Source organism: Cucurbita maxima, unplaced genomic scaffold, assembly GCF_002738345.1.
Source record: "Cucurbita maxima cultivar Rimu unplaced genomic scaffold, Cmax_1.0 Cma_Scf00022, whole genome shotgun sequence".
NCBI lineage: Eukaryota > Viridiplantae > Streptophyta > Magnoliopsida > Cucurbitales > Cucurbitaceae > Cucurbita > Cucurbita maxima.
Window position 1 is genome coordinate 812522 of NW_019272038.1, and position 27896 is coordinate 840417.

Here is a 27896-nt window from a genome sequence, read left to right on the forward strand (position 1 = left end):
GGTTGAATTCGGATTCTGAGTCATGATCAAAATCCTAACATGAATCGTTACAAATGGTATCATAGTGATATCTCTCCCAATAAGATGTGGCTCGGGGATGAGTCAAGGAGAGTACCGTGACCATGTCGCAGAGGTATAAGAAAAAGTCGGAGCCATCATGTGTCAAATCTGGATTCCAAATCATGAACATAGGTCGTTATATTTACTCTCTAATTAATATTAAGTTCTACTCTTTAGATATCCATTTTCATTATTAGTATACAATCATAGAAAATAATTCATTACCCTCCTTATAACATCGAGATTTTGGTTATGTTAACCTTTTAAGATCAAGAGTGTAAAGTCAAGATTTTATATTAGAAATTCGAAAAAGACGGTTCACAAGAGACATTTATTTATGCATACAAATTTAAAATGACTTTTCAAGTACGGGTTTTTAACGAACAGCTGCCATTTATTGGCATACTACCTAACCCGACTCGGCTGCGAAACTTTGCATGTGCCTTAAAACTCTGTTCTTCAGTCTATATTTCATTGTCTCTTTCTCAAAACCTACGGTTGGAAATTGCTTGGAAAACTCCTCAACCTCACGTCGGAGCTTTGAAATTTCAGATTGGAATTCTTTATTTAATTGCATGGTTGCCTCGAAATCCTTTAACTTAGCACCTGTGTTTACAATATTTTAAAACAAATATTGAGCATATCAAAAAATTCTAACAGCCAGTGGGCCATGCAAAGCGAGGCGATGCAAGACGGGAGGTCATCATATTTTAAAGGAGATATGATTGTTAGATGAACACGACTCTCTACAATGATATGATATTATACACTTTAAACATAAGCTCTTATGACTTTGATTTGGATTTCTCAAAAAAGCCTCGTACCAATGGAGAGACAATGGTATGATATTATCCACTTTATGCATAAGCTCTCGTGGCTTTGCTTTGGGCTTCCCCAAAATGCCTCATACCAATGGAGAGAGTATTCTTTGATTATAAATCCATGAATATTTCCTAAATTAGCCGACGTGGAACTTTCATCATCTAACAATGATAATTGTTATGATCGAGAACCCAACCTTTAGGTTCAGCAGCCTTAATCTTCAAGGCTAGCTTCGTAGCTTCATCATAAAATTCAGCTACTTTCACAAAATCTGCTTCGAGGAAGCCTCTGGAAGTAAGAGCAGGGGTTCCTATATACACAAAATTTATAGTATTATCATAGTCTATACTCTTATTCAGTATCTGATATGTTATATTACATCACATATTATTTTATATCATGAACTCCAAAGTCATACCCATACGAATGCCACTCGGAGAAATGGCGGACACGTCCCCTGGAACTGTGTTCTTGTTAGCTGCAATATGCACCCAATCCAAAACCTTTTCCACTCTCGAGCCATCAATACCCTGCCAGATTAACATTTATATATCGTAAGGTTGAAAATAGGTTAAATTACAAATTTAGTCCCCAGACTTTTGAAATTATATCTATTTGGTTTTTAAACTCGTCTTTCTAACACTTGAAAAGTTATTCTAAATAGACTCTTACTATTAGTTAAACCGTTAATAAAATTGTAATCTCGATCACTGTCCAAGGAAAAATACGTGGATGAGAAGTATAATAGTTATAACGATGAACCAAAACTCACCCTTTACCTCATTTTTCAGATTCACGAGGACTAAATGATTATCAGTTCCACCAGATACAAGTTCATACCCCTTCTCAATCAAACACTGCATAAACAATGAATTTGACACAGTAAACTACACTGATTTAAGCAAAGAATTCAAAGCAGTGAGAAAAACATGCACTATTCTGTATACCTGAGCAAATCTTGAAGAATTATTGAGAACCTGTTGTTGGTAGGCTTTGTATTCCGGAGTTGTTGCCTACTGTAATATGGTAAAGAAGAGAAATAACATGAATGAAAACAATTTAATTCTGCTACCGAGGATGTTTTGAATTAAATAAACAACCTGCTTTAGCGCAATCACTGGACCAGCAATTTTATGGTTGTGTGGGGAACCTTGAAAACCAGGGAAGACCGTGCCATTGATTTTGTCTTTGTAGTCATAGAGCACCTTATCAAGGATTATTGGGAGTGAGTCCCATGTTAGTTAATTTAATGAAAGATCATGAGTTTATAAGTGAGGAATACTATTTCCATTGGTACGAGGCCTTTTGGGGAAGCCTAAAGCAAATCCATGAGAGGTTATGCTCAAAGTGAACAATATCATACCATTGTGGAGAGTCGTGATTCCTAACATGATATTAGAGCCATGCCTTAAACTTAGCTATGTCAATAGAATCCTCAAATATCGAACAAAGAATTGTGAGCCTCGAAGGTGTAGTCAAAAGTGACTAAAGTGTCGAACAAAGGGTGTACTTTGTTCGAGGGCTCCCGAATATTAGAAGACAAATAAAGTTTGGTTATTTTTTTAGCTACATTTTTACGTCTCACTTACTTCCTCTCCTTTTTTGTTGATCTCTTTAACGCCCTTTCGATAGAAAATCAAAGCCCCTCGTGGTCCACCTAAGGACTTATTTGTGGTTGTTGTCACAATATCAGCATATTCAAAACGAGATGGAATAACGTCTGCTGCAACTAAACCAGCAAGGTGTGCCATATCAGCCATCATGATTACTGTTAAGAAATAGAAATAGAAAATAGAACTGGAAAAGTGTATGATCTTCATTCAGGTTTACCACGTTTAAATAGATACAAACTATTAACTAATACCTAAAAATAGAAAAAAATAATATATTTAACTAAATCTCCAAAATATCCTCTCAATACTCCCCTCAAGTTGGAGAGTGTATGTCGATCACACCCAACTTGTCCTTCAAAAGGTCAAATTGCTGTCTTCCCAGAGCTTTAGTAAAAACATCTGCCAATTGCATTTTGGTCGAAATATAACATGGTTTGATGATTCCAGCTTGTAACTTTTCTCGAATTATATGACAATCTATTTCAATGTGTTTCGTACGTTCGTGAAAAACTGGATTGGCTGGTATATGTAATGCTGCTTGATTATCACAATATAATAATGCTGGTTCGGACAGTGGAACATTCAAGTCTTGAAGAATGTATCTTAACCAAGTTAACTCTAAACAAGTATTTGCCATAGCTCGATACTCGGCTTCTGCTGATGATCTGGACACATTAGTCTGCTTTTTAGACTTCCAAGAAATAATTGAATTCCCAAGGAAAATGCAGAATCCAGAAATAGACCGTCTGGAAGTTCGACAACCACCCCAGTCAGAATCGCAATATGCTTGTAATCTTAAATTGTTTTCAGATGGCAGTAGGAGTCCTTGACCAGGAGTGCCTTTGATGTACCTCAGAACTCGAAGAGCTGCCTCCCAATGTGGTTTTCTTGGTTCATGCATAAATTGGCTAAGCATACGAACTGAATAAGCTATGTCAGGCCTAGTGACAGTCAAATATATTAATCTACCAATCAACCGTCTGTATTTACTTGGATCGTTCAATTTCTCTCCTTCAGTTAAAGAAAGTTTCAGATTTTGCTCCATAGGAAATTTGTCTGGACGTGCTCGTGTAAGGCCTGTGTCTTGAAGGATGTCTAGAGCATACTTCCTTTGAGACATAAAAATTCCTTTTCTAGACCGAGAAAATTCAATGCCTAGAAAATATTTCAAATTTCCTAAATCTTTGATAAGAAATTTCTGGAGTAAACTAGTCTTGAGATATTGCATTTCTTTGAGATCATTGCCTGTCAACAGAATATCATCAACATAGATTAGAACTGCAGTGAAAGAAGTACCTTTACTCTTGGTAAACAAAGAGTAGTCTGCTTTGGACTGAGTGTAGCCTGCATTTTGTATAGTTGTAGAAAATATGGAGAACCAATTGCGAGAAGCCTGTTTTAATCCATAAAGAGATTTATGGAGCCGACATACTGTATTCTCCCCCTGTCGGCGAAGACCTGGTGGTAAAGACATATAAACTTCCTCGCCTAGATTACCATGGAGAAAGGCATTTTGAACATCCAACTGATGGGTGAACCATTTTCGAGCAGCAGCAACAGTGAGTAAGCAACGAAGTGTAGTAAGTTTTGCTGTAGGGGAAAATGTTTCTGTGTAATCAATACCTTCAACCTGAGTGTATCCCTTTGCTACAAGTCGAGCTTTATAACGTTCAACAGAACCATCAGAGTTGTATTTAATTTTGTACACCCAGCGACAACCAATAACTTTATGACCAGGTGGTAGAGGAACGAGAGACCATGTATGATTACGTTCCAAAGCTGCAATTTCATCATTCATAGCCTGCTGCCATAAAGGGTCGCCAACTGCCTCGTCATAGGTTTTAGGTTCTGTCTGGGATGTAATAAGAGCTAGAAAAGCACGTTGAGTAGGAGAAAAACGAGAGAATGAAAGGTAATGATGAAGGGGATACCTGGTGCCAGTGCCGGGACTTGAGCTAGAGGTTAAATGATTGGCTCCAGAAGACATCTCATAATCCTTATGCCAAGCTGGAGGCTGTTTAGTGCGAATAGAACGTCGGAGTGGAGCTGATGTATCAGGCGGGATAGGATTGGAATCAGTGGACAAATCTGGAGAAGGTGGAGGAGACGACGAAGTAGTAGGTGAAGGGATAGGAGGTGAAGGAGGAATGGAAGGTGGAGGATGGGTGCTTAAGTAGGATGGATCATGAAGTGGAACAACAGGAGTCGAAGGAGCTAATGTCGAAGTTTGTGAAGCTGATGAAAAAGGAAAATCATCTTCACAAAATTTAACATCACGACTGATAAAGAATTTGTGAGATTGCATGTCATACAATTTGTTACCTTTATGACCACAAGGATATCCTACGAAAACACAAGGAATTGCCCGAGGTTCAATTTTTTGCTTAGGATGTACTATAGTTGCATAACATTTACAACCAAAAACTTTAAGATGATGAAATGTAGGTGATCGTTTGTAGAGTGCTTCAAAGGGTGTCTTGTTAGATAACACTGGTGATGGCGTTCTATTTATAAGATAAACAGTCGTTAAAACGCACTCTCCCCAAAAAATTAAGTGGAACCTGTGACTGAAAAAAAAGAGACCTAGCTACATTTAGGATATGGCGATGCTTACGTTCTACGACTCCATTTTGTTGTGGAGTATAGACACAAGTGCGCTGAAATTCAATACCACAAGAAGTAAAGAATGGTTGCAAAGATAGGAACTCAGTCCCATTACCTAATGTGAGGCAAGCTTATTCATTACTTGTACAAGAAGAGATGCCAATTGTTGTTAGCTCTGATACCAATTGTTAGGATCGATACCAATTCATTACTTGTACCAGTTGTTAGGATCGATACCAATTGTTGTTAGCTCTGATACCAATTGTTAGGATCGATCAACAAAGCACACACTCCATCAAGATGAACACAAATAACTGGAGAGAGCAGAAAATACAACAAATCGGTTTCAATTTACTAAATATAGCCTCTAGAGATTTAAACCATAGATATCTAACAAATATATCTCTATCACATCTTTACCAAATATCTACTATATATCTATCACATCGAAATATCTCCCAAATATATCTTTACCAGATCTAGACATCAAACTCCAATATCTCTCAAATATATCTTTATGAGCTCAAGCTCAATGCTTAGTGAGTGAATCTGTGCTCCTAGATCCAATGTTAGCATCACGCAACAAGTGCTCAAGGCACTTGTGAGAGTATATTCATTCGGTTCAACACCTTCTGAGATCATCTCGACAAAAAAAAAAAACTTAGGACTCCAAACTGCTTGACCTGAAGTCCATGAAATGACGTGCTTTTCCTTAATTTTATGAAAGGCCCTTACAGAAAATTCCAAGCACCCGAATTTAGAATAGAAGCTAGAAAGAGAGTTGCCAATACTAGTACCATTGTTGGAAGGAAGTCCCACGTCGGCTAATAAAGGGGATGAACATGAGTTTATAAGTAAGGAATACATCTTCATTGATATGAGGCCTTTTGAGAGTTCATCTTCAAAGTGAACAATATCATACAATTGTAGAAAGTCGTGGTTTCTAACATGGTATCAAAGCCATGTTCTTAACTTAGTCATGCCAATAAAATACTAATGTCCAATAAAGAAGTTGTGAGCCTTGAAGGTGTAGTAAAAAAGTAACTAAAGTGTCGTACAAAGTACACCCTATGTACTTTGTTCGAGGGCTCCAGAGAAAGAAGTCGAACCTCAATTAAAGAGAGGCTATTTGAGGGTTTCATAGGCCTCAGGGGAGGCTCTGTGGTATACTTTGTTCGAGGTGAGGATTGTTGAGGATTGTAGGTGGGAAGTCTCACATCAACTAATTAAGGAGATGATCATGGATTTATAAGTAAGAAATACATCTCCACTAGTATGAGACTTTTTGGAGAAACCAAAAGTAGAGCCACGAGAGTTTGTGTTCAAAATGGATAATATCATACCATTATGTAGAGTCGTGGTTCCTAACCGAACTTGCTTCCTCAATTCGATAGATTGCAAGGAAGAACAAGCATTCAACACTATTCCTAGTGTAAAATTTGTAGGGTAATCTCCAGCCTGCAACATTTCGAAGAATACTTAAGGCAGGCAGAGGCTGCGAACTCTGAACATAACCAGTCACTAGAGTAGTCCATGCAACGGCATTTGTTCTAGGAAAATTATCAAACACTTAGCGAGCATGTTCCATGACCCCACATTTCGCATAAACATTAACAAGATTCGTCATTACAAATAGGTCTTCATGAGTTCCAGTTTTTACGACATGACCACGGATAATTTCCACTTCTGCAGCTAATTTTCTGTTTATGCATTCTAGCAACAACGAAACATAGTATGAAGTTTTAACCGTCGTACCTTCTTTCAACAGAGACAGAGCTTCACGCAAGTCTACAATCTTCGGCTCCGCATCAACATTCAGTTGGATTAGCGACTGATTTTTCTGATACGACACGCTAGCACTCTATACTATATCATAGAATCAACAAATCGATAAATCAAGAAAACGAAGCAGGCTAAATTCATATTCCATACGCTTAGTTACGAATAAATTAAGTATCCAACACTCAGAATCCACAGTTTCACACTCCAACTCGACTGATCGATCTCGCAAACCAAGAACAGAAGTCCGTAAAATCAATTCGAGGATTTTCAAAAAAGAAGAAATCATGACTCCACCGAAAGCAAGCAAAAAGAGTACCTTATCGTTAAGGAAAAGCTGGTAGAATGTCGCTGTCTTAAGCCGGAATCGAGGTTGAGAGCAGCAGTGAGGGTAACAGAAGGCAAGGAAGCCGTGGAAGGAAGGAAGGAGAAGGAATTACATAACTATGGCGGGAACTCATGAATTGTGGAGGGAAAAACGTCTTTGTTTCTTCGCTTTACCGTCAGCGTACTTTCACTTCCAACTTTCCATTCTTTTCTTTTCTTTTTATTTTTTTCAAATAAATTTGAAATTTAAAAATTATTAAATATTTCTAATAAAACTTAAAAGTTTAGAGAAATTAATTTTGTAATAACCCATGAAATTTATATATATATATATATATATATATATTGTTAAATTAGAGGGACTAACTTTAATTAAGTTCCAATTATTTCTTTAAATTTTGAAAAGTTTTACTTAAAAAAATATCCTTCCAATTTTAATTTTTTTCAAAAATATATTTTCTAATTAATTAAATGATGAAATTAATTTATGTGTAAAAATAGTTATTTATAACTCCAAAGAATATTAAAATATTCTTTTTTACTGTTTATTTCAGGTCAAAAGTTAAAATTAAAATCATGCATATAAATTTTTTTTATCAAAATCTCAGAATATAACCATTTCATATTTATGTATCTTTTTCTAACTTTTTAGAAAAGTTATTACCCACTTAAAACTATGTAAATGTATACATTAATTTGCTTCTTATCGTTTTATTTCATGCTCGTATATATAATTATATGTTGGCTCAAATTATGAATACGATTGCTTTCAACTCCAGTGAAGAACGAAGGGAAGAACAACTATAGAAAGGGTAAGTGAAGTGGTTCTCGAGATCTTCTTTCTTTGTAGAATTTTTTAGAGTCGTTTTAGTAGAGAGAGACATTGTTCAAAAAGAAAAAACTCATTTAGTTCATACACAAAACTCTTCCATTTTCTTTATTAATATATATTCATAGAAAATAATTCTATCTCAAGTATTATTTTGGTTATAGGTTGTTTTTAATATCAAGAGTGTAAAAAGATGAACATTTATTTAGGAAGCTTCAAACGAAAAAAGACACATCAATTAAGTGAAAACATATAAATCTATGGATCGATGGGCATCATTTTAAAAGGATATTTGCTCGAGGGTCGGAGCCAGCCACCTTAACAATGAAGATATCTGCAAAACATGCCCAAAACTAAAAATCAGATGGTCATCAAATGGAATACTTTACCGAACTAGACTTTGAGTAACTAACGGTATTGTGTTGAGATATTGAAGAATATATTTAGTTATGGAATATATCTTCGATATTATATCTTTTATTTATGATTTGATTTACAGTATATTTTATTTTATTCTCAGTATTTAATTATTTTATATTTTTCTCATTTGTACTTCTTGTATCCTATTTAAAAGATATCAATATCAATTATAATAATACACTTTTCCAGTTCTATTTTCTATTTCTATTTCTTAACATATTGTGAAGCAATTTAAAAATGACTTTTTAAGTGATTATAAAAGGGGTTTGAAATGTTCAACGAGTTAGGGAGGAGATGTTCTAACCCGACTCCGTTATTCCGTCTCAATATTTCATTGTCTCTTTATCACAGCCTATTGTTGGGAACTGCATGGCAAACTCCTCAACCTCGCGTCGGAGCTTTGAAATTTCAGATTGAAATTCTTTATTTGATTTCATGGTTTTCTCGAAATCCTTAAACTTAGCGCCTGTGTTTATAATATTTGAAAACGGAGAATGAGTATGTCAAAGGATTCTAAAACATAGAAGTTCGATATTATGTTAGAGAACCAACCTTTAGGTTCAGCAGCCTTAATCTTCAAGGCCAACTTCAAACCTTCATCAAAAAATTCAGCTACTTGAGCAAAATCTGCTTCGAGTAAGCCTCTCGATGTCAAAGCAGGAGTTCCTATATACACAAATTTAGATATTAGACTTGTTAGGAATCACGGATCTCCACAATGGTATGATATTGTCTACTTTGAACATAAGCTCTCTTGATTTTGCTTTGGGCTTCCCCATAAGGCCTCATACCAACGAAGATACTATTCCTTGCTTATAAACCCATGATCATTCCCTAAGTTAGCCAACGTGAGACTCCATCCCAACAATCCTCCCCTTGAACAAATTACACTATAGGGCCTCCCTTGAAGCTTAAGGAGCCCTCAAACAAGACCAACAATCGGAGCATGAACCCACAAACAAAGAATAGAGGTAGCCGTACTAGAAAATTTCAAAAACAAGGCCATACCCAAGCGGATGCCACCAGGAATCACGGCAGATACATCCCCTGGAACTGTGTTCTTGTTAGATGCAATACGAACCCATTCCAAAACCTTCTCAACTCTTGACCCATCAATACCCTGCCAAATCAAGTCAATGATAACATTTATATCATAAGTTTGAAAATACGTCAAATTACAAGTTTAGTGTTATTTAGTTATTGAACTTCAAAAAACGTTTGATAAATCCTCGAGGTTTCAATTTTGTGATGAGCAAGACCTTGAAAATAACTCGGGATGATTGTTAGCAATGGACCTTTAAAATCAGTTAATTTGTCATCACAACATAAACAAAAATATCTAGACAAGAAGTATTATAGTGTTATAACAGTGAACAGGAAGTTACCCTTTACCTTATTTTTCAAATCTATAAGGACTAAATGATTATCAGTTCCACCAGATACAAGTTCATACCCCTTCTCAATCAAACACTGCATAAACAATGAATTTGACACAGTAAACTACACTGATTTATGCAACAAACAAAGTTGAGGAATGAAATATTCAAAACGGTAAGAAAAACTTGGAGTAATTTGTGAAAGAAGTCAGAAATTTGCTCGGTATACCTGAGCAAGTTTTGAAGAATTCCTGAGAACCTGCTGTTGGTAGGCTTTGTATTCCGGAGTCATTGCCTATTGCAACATGGTAAAGAAGAGAAATAAAGCTTAAGAAAACAATAGCTAAATCTAACATTTGAACTCAACTTTCACCAAGATAACACCAAATTTATTTTTGTTGCCGAGATAGTCTTGACCTGTTTTAGTGAAATCGCCAGACCGGCTAGTTTTTGGTTGTGTGAGGCACCTTGAACACCAGGAAAGACAGCGTTATTAATTTTGTCTTCATAGTCATAGAGCACCTGTGGTAGATTGTAATAAAAATATTAGACAACAAAGTACTTTCCCTTTGAACTTATATTTACATCCTCAGAATCACGAATATGATACAACACAAGACGCATAAGATCTCACTTACTTCCTCTCCTTTTTTGTTGATCTCTTTAACGCCCTTTCGGAAGAAAATCATAGCTCCTCGTGGTCCACGTAAGGATTTATTTGTGGTTGTTGTCACAATATCAGCATACTCAAAAGGAGATGGAATAACGTCGGCTGCAACTAAACCAGCAAGATGTGCCATGTCTGCCATCATGATTGCCTTATGTTCGTCACAGATCTATCACAATATTCAACCACAATCAAAATCTAATGTTATGTTACAAGTGTAAAAGTAAAACCCAGATGGAGATATTCTATGTTGTAATCTATAGGCATGTAAAGGAAGAAGAAACCTTTCGAATTCGTGCATAATCAAACAGTCGAGCATAGGCACTTGCACCAGCAATAATGAGTTTTGGTCGAAACAAAGATGCACTTCTCTCCATCTGCGTATGAGTTTTGATTATTTGGATTGCAGTTTCAAGATAAATCAACGGAATATCAATTTACAATTTGTTCAAATAGTACAGAAGCATTTCCTGACCCCATCATAGTCAATGTAACCAGTTTTCTCATCCAACCTATAATGCATTGTCTCGAAGAATAATGAAACAGCAGAAACTTTCTTGGTAGCCGTCTGCAAAAGTTCAAAGAAACATATATAAATACACACGTTTTAAAAGTTCACATGACCATATGAAATCACCCAAAGCAGCTAGTGATTAAATTATAAAGTTAATCCTTTTGGTTTGGAGAGAGCTAGAAATATAGAATTTGATCCATATGGTTTGATACAACTTCATAAATAGTCTCCACTAACAAATTCATGTTTTCAATGAAAGAAGAACTGTAACGGCTCAACCCCACCGCTACCAGATATTTTCCTCTTTGAGCTTTCCCTCAATGTTTTTAAAACACGTTTTTTAGAGTTACACAACGGAACTAGTGCTCATCTAGATACTATCCTCTTTGGATTTTCCCTTCCAGACTTTTCCTCAAGGTTTTTGGGTTTTCCCTTGTAGGCTTCTCCATTACGCATCTGCTAGGGAGAGATTTCCACACCCTTATATAAAGGTGTTTTGTTCTCCTCCTCAAACGATGTGGGACATCACAAGAACTATACGGTCAAAATTCTATCTTTTAAAATCAAATTTGGGATTTAACCAAAAACTAATACGTATTAGATTTGAAAATTAAGCACCTGATAACCATGAGAAAGATGTCCACCATGTGGTAAATCAAGAGACATTATCCTGTCATGAGGTTTTAATAATCCAGTATATGTCTGAAAGTTAGCTATGGATCCAGTCAGAGTCTGCACGTTAACTAAAAACAATAGAGCATGCTCAGTTAGTCAACTTCATACTAGTTCTGAAAATGTTCGCAAATATAAACCTGAATCACAAGAAACTCGAGAAAAGAAATATACGTCAATAGACAGAATTTGAAAGAAAATTTGATCATAACCATTGGACAACAACACTTGTTAAGCTTGCTCCCGATTGTAGTACTAAAACGAAGAAGAAGATAATGATGATGATGATGATACCTCCCCATTTTGCAGGGTCCAAACGAAAAACTTCTAGAGCACGTTCCATGCACCAGTTTTCAATGATGTCCAAGTACCTAAATCCATTTGGGGTTTATCATTAATTAAAACAGGAATAGAATAAAGGAAATTGTAGCGTGGAATTGAGATAGAATGATTGACAGACTCAGTTCCTCCACTGTATCTGGCACCGGGATATCCATCACTTGATGAATTGGTCATAATCGAACCAATTGCTTCCATCACTGCTCTTGAGCAGAAATTCTCTGACGCTATAACTTCAAGACCCTTCACATTTATAAATGAATTGCACAAGAATTAACCACGAAGCTAAGCTCAAATCAATTCAATGAAGCATTTCAAAAAAAAGAAAAAAGAAAAAAACCTTGAATTGACGAGCTTTCTCAAGCTCAATGATGTCTACCACTTCCGGAGCAACGACCTCCATGGGGTCGTTCAGCTGCTTAATCCACTGAAACCAAAATTAATTGATCCTCATTACATTTATAATTAATTAAATTATATATAATAAATAAATAATCATGTATTTACTTAATTCTTTTATGGTTAAAGATATATTTTGATGGGCATTCAGTTGTGTTAATTTTAACATGTAATTGTATTTGTGTGATCTTTAGCTAACATGAAACTATGAAAAAAAATGTTTTCTTTCTATTTATATAGTTAATTTTCTAGTACTAATTATTTACCATTAAAAGTTTATAATAATTTATTATATTCATTTATTTGAAGATAGTTATTAAGATAGATTGTTAAATAAATTAAAAATACGCTAAAATTATGACATATGATTCATAATATATTTATTAATGGAGAAGATTAAATCTAAGGGATAAAATTGTTCTAATAATTTGACTTAATAAAAATAAACTAATTAATCCTAATTAATTATCTAAAAATAATTAATATAATAAAGTTGAGTAATTATAAAAATTAAATCGAAATATTATTTATTATATAAAATTTTGATACGCTAAACATATCTAAATAAATGTCTTTTTTAAAACAAAAAATATAATTATTTATAGTAATTAATACATCAAATAAAAAATTGATTTTTTATTACAAAAGGTCAAAAAATAATTAAAAAAAAACATCTAATAGTTACCTTCTATTTTCAAAAAATAAAAAATCAATAATTTCTGTTTTTTAAAAAATAGAAAACATAAAAATAAAAATAAAATAAAATAACTTTTAAATAACTTGATTGTGATATCAAAGGGTGCTGCAAGTCCCCATCATGGGTTCGTTTTCACAATTTTCCGCTTAAATAATATACTTTTTTTCTACAAATAAATGAAATTATATTACAAACAAAATAAACACAATGTCAAAATATTTTTAACTAAAAAAATATAAATATTTTTACGAGTTATATTTATAATTGAATAAATTAATATTAATAATTTTGGGATTAAATAAATGTATTTAAATAATAATAATAATAGAAATGGAATGCTCACAGTAGCTCGAGCCTCTCTTTCCTCCGCCGTGGACCCGTACCGAGAAGACTGCGACCAGAAAACCGATGGAAAATTTAGACATCAAGAGAGAAAAATCATAGAAATTATGAAACTGGTGGTGAGGAGAGAGAAAAACAACCATGTGACGGAGGAGGAACCGCCCATTCGCCGGAGCAACATTGAGTTTCGTAGCACCGACGGTGACTCTTCTTAGAAACATTGCCTTTTGTTTCCGCCGGTGATTGTCTTCTCCGATATGGGATTTTTTTTTTTTTTTTTTTTTAACTACAATATTAACTAATTTGTTCCATATATACATACATATATATAGGGATTATGAAGAGGATAAACACGTTTTATTATTATTATTTTGTTTAAGATAATAGTAAAAAAAAAAAGAATTTTAATGGATAGATTTGAGCAATTTTATTCTAGCCCTCCTATTACTTCTAAATTAGGATCGATTCTCAAAAGTTTTAAAAGGTTAAAGTTTTATCGGTTTGACGAACACACAACTCTCCACAATGGTTGATATTCTCCACTTTAAGCATAAGCTTTCATAGCTTTGCTTTAAGCTTCCCCAAAAAGTCTCGTACCAATGGAGAGAGTATTCTTTGTTTATAAACTCATACCAATGGAGAGAGTATTTTTTGTTTATAAACTCATGATCATTCCCTAAATTAGCCGATGTTACAATGATTGATATTCTCCACTTTTAGCATAAGCTCTCATGGCTTTGCTTTAGGTTTCCCCAAAAAGTCTCGTACCAATGGAGAGAGTATTCTTTATTTATAAACTCATGATCATTCCAAAATTAGCCGATGTGGGATTATAAACTCATGATCATTCCCTAAATTAGCCGATGTGAGACTTTCATCATCGCTCACATCGACTAATTTAAGGAATGATCATAGGTTTATAAACAAAGAATACTCTCTCCATTAGTATAAGGTCTTTTGGAGAAGTCCAAAGCAAAGTCATGGAGTCATGAAAGCATATGCTCAAAATAGACAATATTATACTATTGAAGGGAGTCGTGTTCGTCTTGTCTTTATATTTGATTTAGTTCTATACTTTTGTGATTTAAAATAAGTAGACTTTTCCTTCATGGTAAAGTAAGTTGATTAAAAAAGTATTATTTTGATAGAAAAATAGAACATTAGCTTATGTTTTAAGCTCTTTTACAAGCATCTCAAAACTTTTGTGGGAATATATTAAATAACGAAAAGTGGTTTTAGAAGTTCCCCACTTTTATTCCCTTCTTCCAAAAGTAGCACTTACTTTTGTTTTCCTCCCGAGCTTACAGAACTCCAGTCAAATTTCTATAAAATCGTGCAAGGCTGCTGACAGAGATTTTCACAATTTATAAGCAATGTTTTGTTTCTCTCTCCAATTAAGGTAGAATTAAAAAAAATCCCCTAAAATCATAAAATCTATAACTACATTAAATTTTTTTCAAAGGATCGTAAACTAAGCAAAAGTATGGTGAGGAAGTATGGAACACCTATAGAAAGGGAAAATAAAGTGTTTTTCGAAACATTTTTTCGTTCTTGCTCGTCAACTTTTCAAACATCAATTTTAGTTAGAAGTATTGCGTTATCCCACAAGTTTTCAAGAATTAATATTAGATTAACTTACCATAATGCTCATTAATGGTGATTTAACATAGAATTAGAGCGAGCCAATTTACCTATCATATTAAAGAGTCTCACTTACTAACATGATCATAACTCATCATTAATCATATATAACCATTATCTCTGACTATATCATGCTTAGATCATTTAAAAATATGTTGGTATAAGAAAGTTTAGCATGCGTACCTTGTCAAGATTTGAAGGTTAGAGAAAGCCAATTTACCTATCATATTAAAGACTTTTCGCTAACTAACATGATCATAACTCATCATTAACTATATATAATCCTTTATCTTAGACGGACTATATCATGCTTCGATTTTAAAATGGTGGTATAAGAAAGTTTAGTATGTGTACCTCGTCTTGAAGGTTAAATTTCTTTGGATTACGGCAGGATACGACGAAGCACCCGACACGCTTTGCCTGCCAAAAGCCCACAGGTTTTATTATCAACTATGGAAGCTGTAGCTAAATCAATGGGTTTCAAGACAACACATTAGCAATTACAAGGTAATCATTTTGAAGTTCTCACCTGAAATCTTGTCATTCTATCTGGCTATCCACCCTCTAGGAATAAGGCAGGCCCCACTGTATTATAATCTTAACTAAGCTTCTGATGAATGCCAGATGAGAGTAGAAGGCCCATCAGCGAGCAAAGACTTCTTATTTCTCAGTTATTATGCAATTATGTTTCCATTTCCATTTCCTGTTCTTCGACCTTGATCTGAAATATTTTCCTGTAGAATTTCAAAGTTGCTCCCACGTTCTTGATGGTGGACATTCAGAAATCACCTGGGGAAACCAGTGAGTACCTTAAGATGGGTCATAGTAGATTTTTCACATTGCGTATAGTTGTCGAATGTCAATTGACATCAGCGAGTATACAGTTGAGGATTGTTGGTGGGGAGTTCCGCATCGGCTAATTAAAGAGATGATTATGAATTTATAAGTAAGGAATATATTTCCATTACTACAAGGCCTTTTGGGAAAACTAAAAACTAAAAGCAAAGTCATGTGGGCTTATGCTCAAAGTGGACAATATCATACTATTGAAGAGATTTGTGGTTCATAACATGTACCACATTTTCTCCCGGTTCCCGTCCAAAATTATCTCATTACACTGTTTGAGATATTGAAACCTTCAATTGACACCAGCAAATCAAGAACCGCCAAGAACAAGACTAAAAGACGCTGATTTTGTGTGCATCAAGGCTGGAAACGGCATCATCTAAGGCTGGAAATTTGTATAAGAGTACCTGTATATACTACCATCATCTAGTTTTGTTAAAATCTCTTAGCAAATTAGCTGACCTACCTCTTGTCATTCTTTCGCTATACAGAGAAGGAACAATGGTGTTGACATTAAATTGTCCTGGTATTTGCCTGAAGCTCAACAGAAATCAGCTTCATATGAATATTTAGACAGCTCAATGTCGCTAGGTTTGTACAAAATTTAAGTTCGTGTCTTACCCTGCTCTTCACCAAGGACACTAAAGAAGATCTCCAAAACCTCCACAAGAACAGTATCCGTTCGAAAACTTGTGAAGCTGTTTGCTATCTCGGATGACGATTTCCCTGCCTGTCAATAATGATACGAATCGGATAAAATTATGGCAGTCCCTACACATGGTGATGTTCTTGACAACCCGAATCTGGGTGGCTTTTGGCAGGTTCAACAAACCAAAAGCAACGGCTAACTTCTCGCTGTGATAAATGGTGGACGAGAACACTGTTTCATCGCCTTTCTCCTCTTCGATTACCTCCATATATTGAACAGGTTCGTAACCAAGAGGTTTTACTTCGTCGAGTAAAGTCTCCAACAGCTTGTACATCTCTGCAGTTTGACAGTGTGATTTGTCATTGGGTTTAAATGAATAAACTTTTTCTTTGATGCTAATCCAGCTCCAGTCCTTCAACTTTCCAACCTTTTCTTCTTTCATTAATTTTCTCACTGTGGAAACATCCTTCCATCTCCCTGCAGAGATGTACATATTTAGCAGAGAGATGTAGGACTCGGTGTCTTTCGGCCTGAGTTTGAGTAACTGCTCAGCAGCATAAAACCCCAATTCGGAGTTCCCATGACTTCGACATCCTGCAATTAACATGGACCATATAATTTCATTAGGCTCAAAGTTCATCTTCTTGACTACATCAAAAGCTTCTTCCACCCGACCCAACCTCATATACATGTCAATCATGCATGCAAAATGGTCCATTACAGGCTCAATCCTGCACTGCTTCTGCATTACTTCAAAGTAATACAGTGCTTCATCCACCAAACCAGCATGGCTACAAGCTGATAGAACACCTACAAAAGTGATCTGGTTTGGTTTAACTCCAGCCAGTCTCATATCTTCAAAGAGCTGAAGTGCTTGTTGAGACAAACCGTGTCGTGCAAATCCTGTAATCATCGAAGTCCATGATATCAGAGTTCTTGAAGGCATCTCCAAGAAAGCTTTTCTTGCCTCAGAAATACTTCCACATTTGTTATACATACTAATCAATGCAGTTCCCACAACAATATCTGCCAAAACACCACTCTTGATGATCTGAGCATGAGTTTGTTCCCCTTGTTCTAAGGCTACTAGTCTACTACAAACGCTTAAAACACTGGAGAAAGTGAACAGATCGGGCTTTATACCCGAGTGATGTAATTTCTGGAACATATTAAGTGCTGTGGATCCACTCTTGTGAGCTGCAAGATCATCTTCAGCAGCATCCATCATTTTTGCATGCCCTGCAATCATTGAATTCCATGTAATCAAATTGAGGGTCTCCATACCTTCGAACAATTTCTGAGCCTCAATAAGCCATCCACATTTCAGGTACAAGTACATGACAGAATTTTTTATAGGTATGCTTGAACCATAACCAAGCTTAATGCTTAGTGAATGAATTTGTGCTCCTAGACTCAATGTTAGCATCACACAACAAGTGCTCAAGACACTGGTGAGAGTATATTCATTCGGCTCCACGCCTTCTGAGAGCATCTTGGTAAAGAAACATAAACTCCGAGCTGCTTGACCATTATCACCACAGGCAGATACAACTGAAGTCCATGAAATGACATTCTTTTCCTTAATTTTCTGGAAGGCCCTGATAGCGAGTTCCAAGCACCCAAATTTAGAATAGAAGCTAGAAAGAGAGTTGCCAATACTAGTATCAAAATCTAAGTGATATTTGATAATATATGCATGAACTTGCTTCCCCAATTCGATAGATTGCAGGGAAGAACAAGCATTCAACACTATTCCGAGTGTAAAATTTGTAGGATAAGCTCCAGCCTGCAACATTTCGATGAATACTTTAAGAGCAGGCAGAGGCTGCGAGTTCTGAACATAACCAGTCACTAGAGTAGTCCAGGCAACGACATTTCTTCGAGGCAAATTATCAAACACTTTGCGAGCTTTTTCCACGACTCCACATTTCGCATAAACATTAACAAGATTTGTCATTACAAATAGGTCTTCATGAGTTCCAGTTTTTACGATATGACCATGGATAATTTCCGCTTCTGCAGCTAATTTTCTGTCTACGCATTCTTGCAACAACGGAACATAGTAAGAAGTTTTGACCGTCGTACCTTCTTTCAACAGAGACAGAGCTTCACGTACGTCTACAAACTTCGGCTCCGCATCAACATTCAGTTGAATTAGTGACTGATTTTTCTGATACGACACGCTAGCACTCTACAGTATATCATAGAATCAACAGATCAAGAAAACGAAGCAGGCTAAATTCACATTCCATACGTTTAGTTACGAACAAATTAAGAATCCAACATTCAGAATCCACAGTTTCACACTCCAACTCAACTGATCCTTCTCACAAACAAAGAACAGAAGTCCGTAAGATCAATTCGAGTATTTTCAAAAGAATATTTCATTTCAAATCAATCGTGGCTCCATCGAAAGCAAGCAAAAAGAGTACCTTATCCTTGAGGAGAAGGCTGGTAGAGTGTCGCTTTCTTACGTCGGAATCGAGGTTGAGAGCAGCAGTTAGGGTAACAGAAGGCAAGGAAGCCATGAAAGGAAGAAGGAGAAGGAATTACATAATAATGGCGGGGTGTTTATCCCTTCCCCATCCAATCGAATCCGCACACCCATGAATTGTGGAGGGAACGGCCTCTTTGTTACTTAGCTTTACGGCCCGCCGTATTTTACTTCCAATTTCTCTCTATATATATATATAATGGTGAAAACATTGCGGTTAAATTTTGTGTTTACAGTAACAAGGTTAAATTAAGAGTAGTTTTTTAGTAGTCTAGGTAAATTTTTAAAAATGTCTAATAAATTTATATTGAATTTTAATTTTCTTTTTAATTTATAATATATATGCATTAGTCGTGTGAAAATTTTCAATTAATTTTTTTAAAATATATATTTTAGAACAAATTAAAAAAATTATAAAGTAAAATAAACATTTTTAAAGTCAAGGATGATAATTGACTTTGCATATTATATTAATGTGTATTTTTCTTTTAGTTTTCAGCATAACTATTATGCAACAACCTGAGGCCCTGAGACATTTATTTATGCATGTAAGTGGCTAACGAACTCCCACTAAGTACTTATAAAAGGGTATTGTACAATTTGATTCTTCAGTCTCTATATTTCATCATATCTTTCTCAAAACCTACGGTTGCAAATTGCTTGGAGAATTTCTCGACCTCATGTCGAAGCTTCGAAATTTCATATTGGAATTCTTTATTTGATTGTGCGGTTGCCTCAAAATCCTTCAACTTAGCACCTGCATTCACGATCGAGTATATCAAAAGATTCTAAAAGATAGCGAGCCAACAAATGGGCAATAATGTGAGACGAGAGAGTTCAATATATTTTAATGTAGCGATCGGATGATTGTTACGATCGAAAATCCGACCTTTAGGTTCAGCAGCCTTAATCTTCAAGGCCAACTTCAAAGCTTCATCAAAGAATTCTGCTACTTTCACAAAATCTGCTTCGAGGAAGCCTCTTGAAGTAAGAGCAGGGGTTCCTATTATACACAAAATTTACACACATTCAGATACTTGACCAGTAATTTTGGAGAACCACGATAATATTTCTTTTGTACAAAAAAAAGTTTCGGCCAAGGCCATACCCATACGGATGCCACCAGGAACCATGGCAGACACGTCCCCCGGTACTGTGTTCTTGTTAGCTGCAATATGCACCCAATCCAAAACCTTCTCCAATCTTGACCCATCAATACCCTGACAAATTAAGTCGATAATATTGTATATAATATAGGTGTAATGGCGGCCCTCTTTTGGGCTTCCCCTCAAGGCTTTAAAACGTGTCTATTAGAGGAAGGTTTACATATCCTTATAAAGGGTGTTTTGTTCTCCTATCCAACCAATGTGAGACATCACAATCGATGTGGGACCCCCACCAAATGATGGTGTCCTTTCTGGCACACCACCTCATATCTACTCCCTTCGGGGAATAGTGAGAAGGTGACACATCGTCCGGTGTTTGGCTCTGATACCATTTGTAACGGTCGGCCAAGACCCACCGCTAGCAGATATTGTCCTCTTTGGACTTCCCTCTCGAGACTTTATAACGCATCTACTAGAGAAGGTTTCCACACCCTTATAAAGGGTGTTTTGTTCTCCTTCCAACCAATGTGGTACATCACAATACACCTTTGACCTATTATTCAAATTTTTAATCGTCGGTAAGCCGTCTTCATAAAGAAAAATACCTAGATGAGAAGTATAATAGTTATAACCGTGAATCGGAAGTCGCCCATTACCTTAATTTTCAAATTTATGAGGACTAAATGATTATCAGTTCCACCAGATACAAGTTCATACCCCTTCTCAATCAAACACTGCATAAACAATGAATTTGACACAGTAAACTACACTGATTTAAGCAACGAATTCAAAACAGTGAGAAAAACATGCACTATTCTGTATACCTGAGCAAATTTTGAAGAATTATTGAGAACCTGTTGTTGGTAGGCTTTGTATTCCGGAGTTGTGGCCTATTGTAATATGGTAAATAAGAGAAATAACATGAATGAAAACAATTTAATTTTGTTATCTTGAAATAAATAAATAACCTGCTTTAGTGCAATCGCCAGACCAGCTATTTTATGGTTGTGTGGGGAACCTTGAAAACCAGGAAAGACAGCGCTATTAATTTTGTCTTCATAGTCATAGAGCACCTGTTGTAGATTGTAATAAAATATTAGACCACAAATACCTTGTCTAAAATCACGACTCTCTACAATGGTATGATAGTGTCCACTTCGAGCATAAGCTCTCATGGCTTTACTTTGGGACTCCCTCCCAACAATCCTCCACTCGAACAAAGTACATTATAGAGACTCCCCTAAGACCGACCAATGGAGCCCTCGAACAAAGTACACCCTTTGTTCTACTTTGTTCGACGCTTGAGTCATTTTTTACTACACCTTCGAGGTTCACCACTTTTTTGTTCGACATTTAAAGATTCTATTGACATGGCTAAGATAAGGGCATGACTTTAATACCATGTTAGAAATCACGACTCTCCACAATGGTATGATAATGTCCACTTTGAACATAAGCTCTCGTAGCTTTACTTTGGGTTTCTCCAAAAGGACTCATACCAATGAAGATGTATTCCTTGCTTATAAATCCATGATCATTCCCTAAATTAGCCAACGTGGGACTCCTTCCTAATACTTACTTCCTCTCCTTTTTTGTTGATCTCTTTAACGCCCTTTCGAAAGAAAATCAGAGCCCCTCGTGGACCACGTAAGGACTTATTTGTGGTTGTTGTCACAATATCAGCATATTCAAAAGGAGATGGAATAACATCTGCCGCAACTAAACCAGCTAGGTGTGCCATGTCTGCCAACATGATTGCCTTATGTTTGTCACAGATCTATCACAATATTCAACCACAATCAAAATCAAATGTTATGTTACAATGTAAAAAATAAAACCCTGATGGAAATATTCTAAAATGTAACCTTTCGAATTCGTGCATAATCATACAAACGAGAATAGGCTGTTGCACCAGCAACAATGAGTTTTGGTCGAAACAGAGATGCACTTCTCTCCATCTGCATATCATTTTTTATTATTTGGATTGCAGTTTCAAGAAAAGTCAACACGACTATGGGACTCTATCCCAACAATCTTCAACAATCCTCCTCTCAAACAAAGTACATTATAGAGCCTCCCCTAAGATCTATGGAGCCTTTGAATAGCCTCCCCTTAATCGAGACTTGACTCCTTTTTTGGAGTCTTCGAACAAAGGGATTTTTAGATTCTTCGAACAAAGTACACCCTTTGTTCAACACTTTAGTCACTTTTGACTATACCTTCGAGGCTCACAATACTTTGTTCGACATTTGAGGATTCTATTGACATGGCTAAGTTTAGGGCATGGCTCTGATACCATGCTAGAAATCACGGATCTCCACAATAGTATGATATTGTCCACTTTGAGCCTAAGCTCTCATGGCTTTGCTTTGGGCTTCTCCAAAAGACCTCATACCAATGGAGATACTATTTCTTGCTTATAAACCCATGATCATTCCCTAAATTAACCAACATGGGACTCCATCCCAACAATCCTCAACATACAATTCGGTCAAACGGTACATAAGTATTTGCTAACCCCATCATAATCAATGTAACCAGTGCTCTCATCCAACCTATATGGCATTGTCTCGAAGAATACTGAAACAAGTGAAATTTTCTTGGTAGCCGTCTGCAAAAAATTCAAATAAGCTAGCAATGTGAAAACAAAGGTTAAATTATAAATTTCGTCGAGAAAGTTAGAATTTAATCCACATAGAATTTCATCCATATAGTTTAATAAAATTTCATAAATAGTTCATGTTCTTGATGAAAGATTAGTTTCTCGCCTATAAGGAAAATTTTATAACTTTAAATTATAACTTTTACGTAGCTAAACCAAAAATTAATTCGTACTAGATATGAAAATTAAGCACCTGATAACCATGCGAAAGGTGTCCACCGTGTGGTAAATCAAGAGACATTATCCTCTCATGAGGTTTTAATAATGCAGTATATGTCAGAAAATTAGCTATAGATCCAGTGAAAGTCTGCACGTTAACTACAAATAAAAGAACATGCTCAGTTAATTGAATCAGAAAATACAGAGAAAAGCCCGTTGACAATAAATACATTAACTAAATCAAAAAACTCTGAAACTATTTGCAAATGTATAGCTGAATCGCAAGAAATTCAGACAAATTCGAGGATAACTTAGGAAATAAAGACCTTAGGTGTTGGAGGAAAGTCTCAAATCGGCTAATTTAAGGAATGATTATAAGTTTATAATCAAGAAATACTCTCTCTATTGATACGAGCACTGTGGAGAGTCGTGTTCATCTAACATGGTATCAGAGTCATGCCCTAAACTTAGCCATGTCAATAGAATCCTCAAATGTCGAACAAAGGACTCCAAAAGAAAAAGGAGTCAAGGCTCCTCAAAGGCATAGTAAAAAATGACTAACACTCTAAAAGAAAAAGGAGTCGAGCCTTGATTAGGGGGAGACTTACTTTGTTCGAGGAAAGGTGTTGGATGAAAGTCTCACATCGGCTAATTTAGGGAATGATCATGAGTTTATAATCAAGGAATACTCTCTCCATTGGTACGAGGCCTTTTGGGGAAATCCAAAGCAAAGTCATAAGAGCTTATGCTCAAAATAGACAATGTCATATCATTATGGAGAATCGTGTTCATCCAACATTAGCTCACTATCGATTGTAGTACTAAGAAAAGATCGTAATAATAAGATAGGAACAATAACGATACCTCCCCATTTTGCAGGGTCCAATCGAAAGGCTTCTAGGGCACGTTCCTTGCACAAATTTTCGATCATGTCAGCGTACCTAAATCCATTTAGGGTTTAGAATTAATTAGAACAAGAATCGAACAAAGGAAATTGTAGTGTAGAATTTGAGATAGATTAATTGACAGACTCAATTCCTCCATAGTATCTGGCACCGGGATATCCTTCACTGTATGAATTGGTCATAATTGAACCGACGGCTTCCATCACTGCTCTTGCACAGAAATTCTCAGAAGGTATAAGCTCAAGACCCTTCAAATTAATAAACGACTTGTACATGAACTAACCTCGAAGCTTAAGCTCAACTCAATTCAATCGAGCATTTCAATAACAATAATAATAAACCTGGAATTGACGAGCTTTCTCAAGCTCAATGATTTCCGCCACTTCCGGAGCAACGACCTCGATCGGAAGGTTCAGCGGCTTAATCCACTAAAATCAAAATACCTCTTACTCTTATACTTTGTATCAAAAGACAAAAAGAAATTAAAAAATATTTCGATAAAAAAAAAAATAATAAATACTTTGTTTCAAAACTACGTTTCAACTTTCAAAAATCACACGAATATTCTACAAACTTTTTTAAAAATTTTAAAAATACTTTTAAATTTAAATTTCAAAATTTTTTAAAAAAATCTTAGAGACAAAATAACAAATTTAAAAAATATTTATAGCAACATTAATATCCTTAAATTTTTAGAAAAAATATTTGAACTAACCAAATTATTATAATAATTAAATATTTTCCTAATTTACTTCTTTAAAATTTGATTAAATGAATGTGATTAATTGATATTATTTTTATATTAAAAATAAATTTAAAATGTAACTAATAATACATACATTTTCCAACCCAAAAAAATCATTACCTTTTAAAAATATACCGAAATTTCCTCAGAAATAATAATAAATATTTTAAAATATAAAAAAACAAAAAAATTTATGAGATGAATAAATTAATATCAATAATTTTGGGGTAAAATAAATGTAATTTTTTAAAATAGAAAATCGTAGAAATGAAATGCTTACAGTAGCTCTAGCCTCCCTTTCCTCCGCCGTGGAGCCGCCCGTAGAAGACTGCGACCATAGAAAACCAATGGAAAGTTAGGGCATAAGAGAGTAAAATTAGTCATTCTGAATTAACAATGACGGCGAGGAAAGAGAAAAACCGCCGTGTTACGGAGGAGGAACCGCCCGTTCACCGGAGAAACATTGGGTTTCGTAATGCCGACGGCAACTCTTCTTAGAAGCATCGCCATTGGTTTCCGCCGGTGATTGTCTTCTCCGATATGGTAATTTGTTTTCCTTTTTTTTTTTTTTCTTTTACTACAATATTGACTAATTTGAACCATATATATAGTCGTTTTTATTTATTATTCTTATTTTGTTGAAGTTAATAAAAAAATAATTTTAATGGATAGATTTGAACAATTTAACATTTGATTCTTAAAAGTTCTAAAAAAAAAAGAATTAAAATCAGTTAAATTCTATACTTTTTCATTAAAAAAATAAAAAATCATATATTTAGAGAATATTATTTTGATGAAAAGAAAGAATAATAGTTAACACATACCTTATATTCTAGATAACTTTTACTTGTTACACGTTATTGTATTATTCATTTTGTATTTAAATGAAAAATATAATAAATTTGTTACTTTTAATTATGTATTTAATAAGTTCGTAATTAAAAAAAAAATTGTTTTAACTTATTAAAATTTAAAATATTCAATTCAGGTTTGTACTAAAACATTTAAAAAAGAAATTAATTGTAACAAATTAAAAATTGAGTTTTACAATTGTGCCATTTTGATTTTATGGTAAAAGAAAATAATTAGGAATATGAGTTGAAAACGAAAAATTTAGGCATTATCTTAAAAGATAGCATCAACACAAGCATATTATCAGAGATATTTCGAGCATAATTTATTGATAAGACATTAATTATTATTTCAAAAGTTGATAGTCCAACCTCCCAACGAGTAATTAAAGAGAATTAAAATATATATATATTTATTTATTTATTCATGAAAAAAGTTAAAATTTTATTTCAATAATATTTTTAAGCTTTCAAAAAAATAAAAAAAATACTCGTACTAAAAATGAGTGCGTAAATTTTAGTTGGGAGGATCACGATTATTAGAATGCATTCTCACTGAGTTTTCAAGAATTAATATAAGATTAAATGTACACAGTGGTCATTAGTGGAAAGTTTTAGGCGAAAATAAACTCATGGTTCAAACTAAAATTCAAATAACTACGCACATAATCGACGATCATTGTCTCCAAAAAGAAAACATAGTCACAATCTTACTTGTGAAGTGTTCTTCCTTTGAGATATTCCTTATCACATTATGTTTACATTAAGATGTGAACGTATAAATTAAAGCATGCGAAAGAGAATAATGTCGAGATTTTATTATACTAGAAAGTCAAACAAAAAATTGCTCACAAGGACATTTATTTAGAGGAAACTTCTGCAGTTGGCCGTTTGCTGGAGGGTCTGAATCAGCAACTTTGACAACAAGGTTATCTGCATAAGCAGAAGTATGGATGCTGCTTAATAGAATATCAAATATCAATCTAACCCAGAATTATGACACTCTAAAACTTGAAGAATCAAATCACTAGACGAGTATTTTTAGGCTTTTCCATATCATTTTAATTATCTAAACAGATTTTCAGAAGTGTTCTTCATACTCTAACGACTCAGGCCCATGCCCATCGCTAGCAGATATTGTCCTCTTTGGACTTTCCCTTTCAGACTTCCTCTCAAGGTTTTAAAACGCGTCTATTAGGAGAAGATTTCCACACCCTTATAAAGGATGTTTTATTCTCCTCCCCAACCAATGTGGGACATCACAATTCACCCCCATTTGGGGCTCAGCGTCCTCGCTGGCACTTGTTCCTTTCTTCAATCGATGTGGGACCGCCACCAAATCCACCCCCTTTGGGGTCCAGCATCCTTACTGGCACACCGCCTCGTGTCTATCCCCCGTCGGGGAACAACGAGAAGGCTGACACATCGTCCGGTGTTTGGCTCTGATACCACTTGTAACGATTCAGGCCTACCGCTAGCAAATATAGTCCTCTTTAGGCTTTCCGTTTCAGGCTTCCCCTCAAGGCTTTAAAATGTGTCTACTAGGGAAAGGTTTCCACACCCTTATAAGGGTGATTACTAAAACAACTTTTCATCTCATAAAGATCATCAAGACACCCTAACCAATTATTTGTTAGAACTTGTAAGTTATTTACGGTATTCTTTCAACAGGTTATGGATGTTAAGAAATGTTCTAACCCGACTCCGCGGTAGATCCTTGCCTGCAACTTTGAGGATTCGCTTTTCAGTCTCTGTATTTCATTGTCTCTTTCTCAAATCCTATTGTTGGAAATTGCTTGGCATACTGCTCAACTTTGAGTCGGAGCTTTGAAATTTCAGATTGGAAGTCTTTATTTGATTGCATGGTTGCTACGAAATCCTTCAACTTAGTACCTGTATTTACAATATTTAAAAACAAAGATGAGTATATCGAAGGTTCTAAAAGACATTAGTCCGATAAATGGGCAATACGAGACGAGAATGGAAAGTATATTTTAAGGTAGAGAAGTATTTTGTTCAGGAACCTTCGCTATTGGCCTTGATCTTCAAGGCTAACTTCACAGCTTCATCGAAATATTCAGCTACTTTCACAAAATCTGCCTCAAGGAAACCTCTTGAGGTCAGGGCAGGGGTCCCTATGTACACCAGAAGTTCAGAACACAAAATTGGCATAAATTTAGATATTCTACCAGTAATTGAAGGACCAAAGACAATGGTGGAAGGCCATACCCATACGGATGCCACCAGGAACCATGGCAGACACGTCCCCTGGAACTGTGTTCTTGTTAGCTGCAATATGAACCGATTCCAAAACCTTCTCGACTCTCGAGCCATCGATACCCTGCCGAATGACACCCCCCCCCCCCCCCCCCCCCCCC

General features: G+C 35.3%; 3 protein-coding genes and 1 long non-coding RNA gene across 11 annotated transcripts in view; 1 reads left to right on the forward strand and 3 right to left on the reverse strand.

Annotated features, from left to right (window-relative positions):
- Window positions 1-407: 407 nt before the first annotated feature.
- On the reverse strand, window positions 408-25255 carry LOC111495956 (serine hydroxymethyltransferase 2, mitochondrial-like). Of its 6 annotated transcripts, none has more exons than XM_023146154.1 (16): window positions 25088-25255; window positions 24948-24995; window positions 24264-24350; window positions 24049-24170; window positions 23882-23958; window positions 23052-23176; window positions 22715-22807; window positions 22062-22154; window positions 21948-21973; window positions 2472-2643; window positions 1983-2087; window positions 1830-1895; window positions 1662-1739; window positions 1301-1412; window positions 1079-1192; window positions 408-666 (listed from the first exon to the last, which is right to left on the reverse strand). In XM_023146154.1, exons 1-16 carry the CDS (start codon window positions 25175-25177, stop codon window positions 470-472), a joined length of 1605 nt encoding a protein of 534 aa, XP_023001922.1. In that variant the 5' UTR covers window positions 25178-25255; the 3' UTR covers window positions 408-469. The 6 variants fall into 6 exon arrangements, with proteins under 6 accessions (XP_023001922.1, XP_023001921.1, XP_023001923.1 ...); XM_023146157.1 differs by lacking the exons at window positions 408-666; window positions 1079-1192; window positions 1301-1412; ... (9 more) ...; window positions 24049-24170; window positions 24264-24350 and adding exons at window positions 8162-8368; window positions 8759-8920; window positions 9007-9120; ... (9 more) ...; window positions 12144-12265; window positions 12363-12449 and having other exon boundaries at window positions 25088-25243; XM_023146158.1 differs by lacking the exons at window positions 408-666; window positions 1079-1192; window positions 1301-1412; ... (11 more) ...; window positions 24948-24995; window positions 25088-25255 and adding exons at window positions 8162-8368; window positions 8759-8920; window positions 9007-9120; ... (11 more) ...; window positions 13462-13509; window positions 13601-13763.
- On the forward strand, window positions 2095-6410 carry LOC111495963. Its single transcript, XR_002720400.1, has 3 exons — window positions 2095-2107; window positions 5909-5992; window positions 6391-6410. It is a non-coding gene; the product is annotated as an uncharacterized LOC111495963 (long non-coding RNA).
- On the reverse strand, window positions 16119-19234 carry LOC111495952 (pentatricopeptide repeat-containing protein At4g21065-like). Of its 2 annotated transcripts, XM_023146148.1 has the most exons (3): window positions 19029-19234; window positions 16569-18787; window positions 16119-16354 (listed from the first exon to the last, which is right to left on the reverse strand). In XM_023146148.1, the coding sequence occupies exons 1-2, from the start codon at window positions 19122-19124 to the stop codon at window positions 16589-16591; spliced, it is 2295 nt and encodes a 764-aa protein (XP_023001916.1). In that variant the 5' UTR covers window positions 19125-19234; the 3' UTR covers window positions 16119-16354; window positions 16569-16588. The 2 variants fall into 2 exon arrangements, with proteins under 2 accessions (XP_023001916.1, XP_023001915.1); XM_023146147.1 differs by having other exon boundaries at window positions 16119-18787; window positions 19029-19233.
- Window positions 25256-26197: 942 nt separating the features above from the next.
- LOC111495957 (serine hydroxymethyltransferase 2, mitochondrial) overlaps window positions 26198-27896 on the reverse strand; it is a 5488-nt gene continuing 3789 nt past the window's right edge. The window contains exons 13-16 of one of the 2 annotated variants that reach the window (XM_023146160.1): window positions 27748-27859; window positions 27543-27653; window positions 27240-27411; window positions 26198-26451 (exon numbers count right to left, since the gene is read on the reverse strand). In XM_023146160.1, coding sequence (XP_023001928.1) covers window positions 27263-27411; window positions 27543-27653; window positions 27748-27859 — 372 coding nt within the window. In that variant the 3' untranslated portion in view covers window positions 26198-26451; window positions 27240-27262. Of the gene's footprint in view, window positions 26452-27216; window positions 27412-27542; window positions 27654-27747; window positions 27860-27896 lie in introns of both variants that reach the window. The other variant, XM_023146159.1, reaches the window with a different exon arrangement.

What these genes read in the sequence shown, in the direction of transcription:
- LOC111495952 (XM_023146148.1), bottom strand. Translation starts at nt 19,124, where the DNA reads ATGGCTTCCTTGCCTTCTGTTACCCTAACTGCTGCTCTCAACCTCGAT. An exon ending in GCCTTCTCCTCAAGGATAAG is followed by an intron (nt 18,788 to 19,028) that starts GTACTCTTTTTG and finishes GATATACTGTAG; the next exon opens with AGTGCTAGCGTGTCGTATCA.
- LOC111495956 (XM_023146154.1), bottom strand. Translation starts at nt 25,177, where the DNA reads ATGGCGATGCTTCTAAGAAGAGTTGCCGTCGGCATTACGAAACCCAAT. An exon ending in ACCTTTCGCATGGTTATCAG is followed by an intron (nt 22,808 to 23,051) that starts GTGCTTAATTTT and finishes AATTTTTTGCAG; the next exon opens with ACGGCTACCAAGAAAATTTC. An exon ending in TCGTGAATCTGAAAAATGAG is followed by an intron (nt 1,413 to 1,661) that starts GTAAAGGGTGAG and finishes TTAATCTGGCAG; the next exon opens with GGTATTGATGGCTCGAGAGT.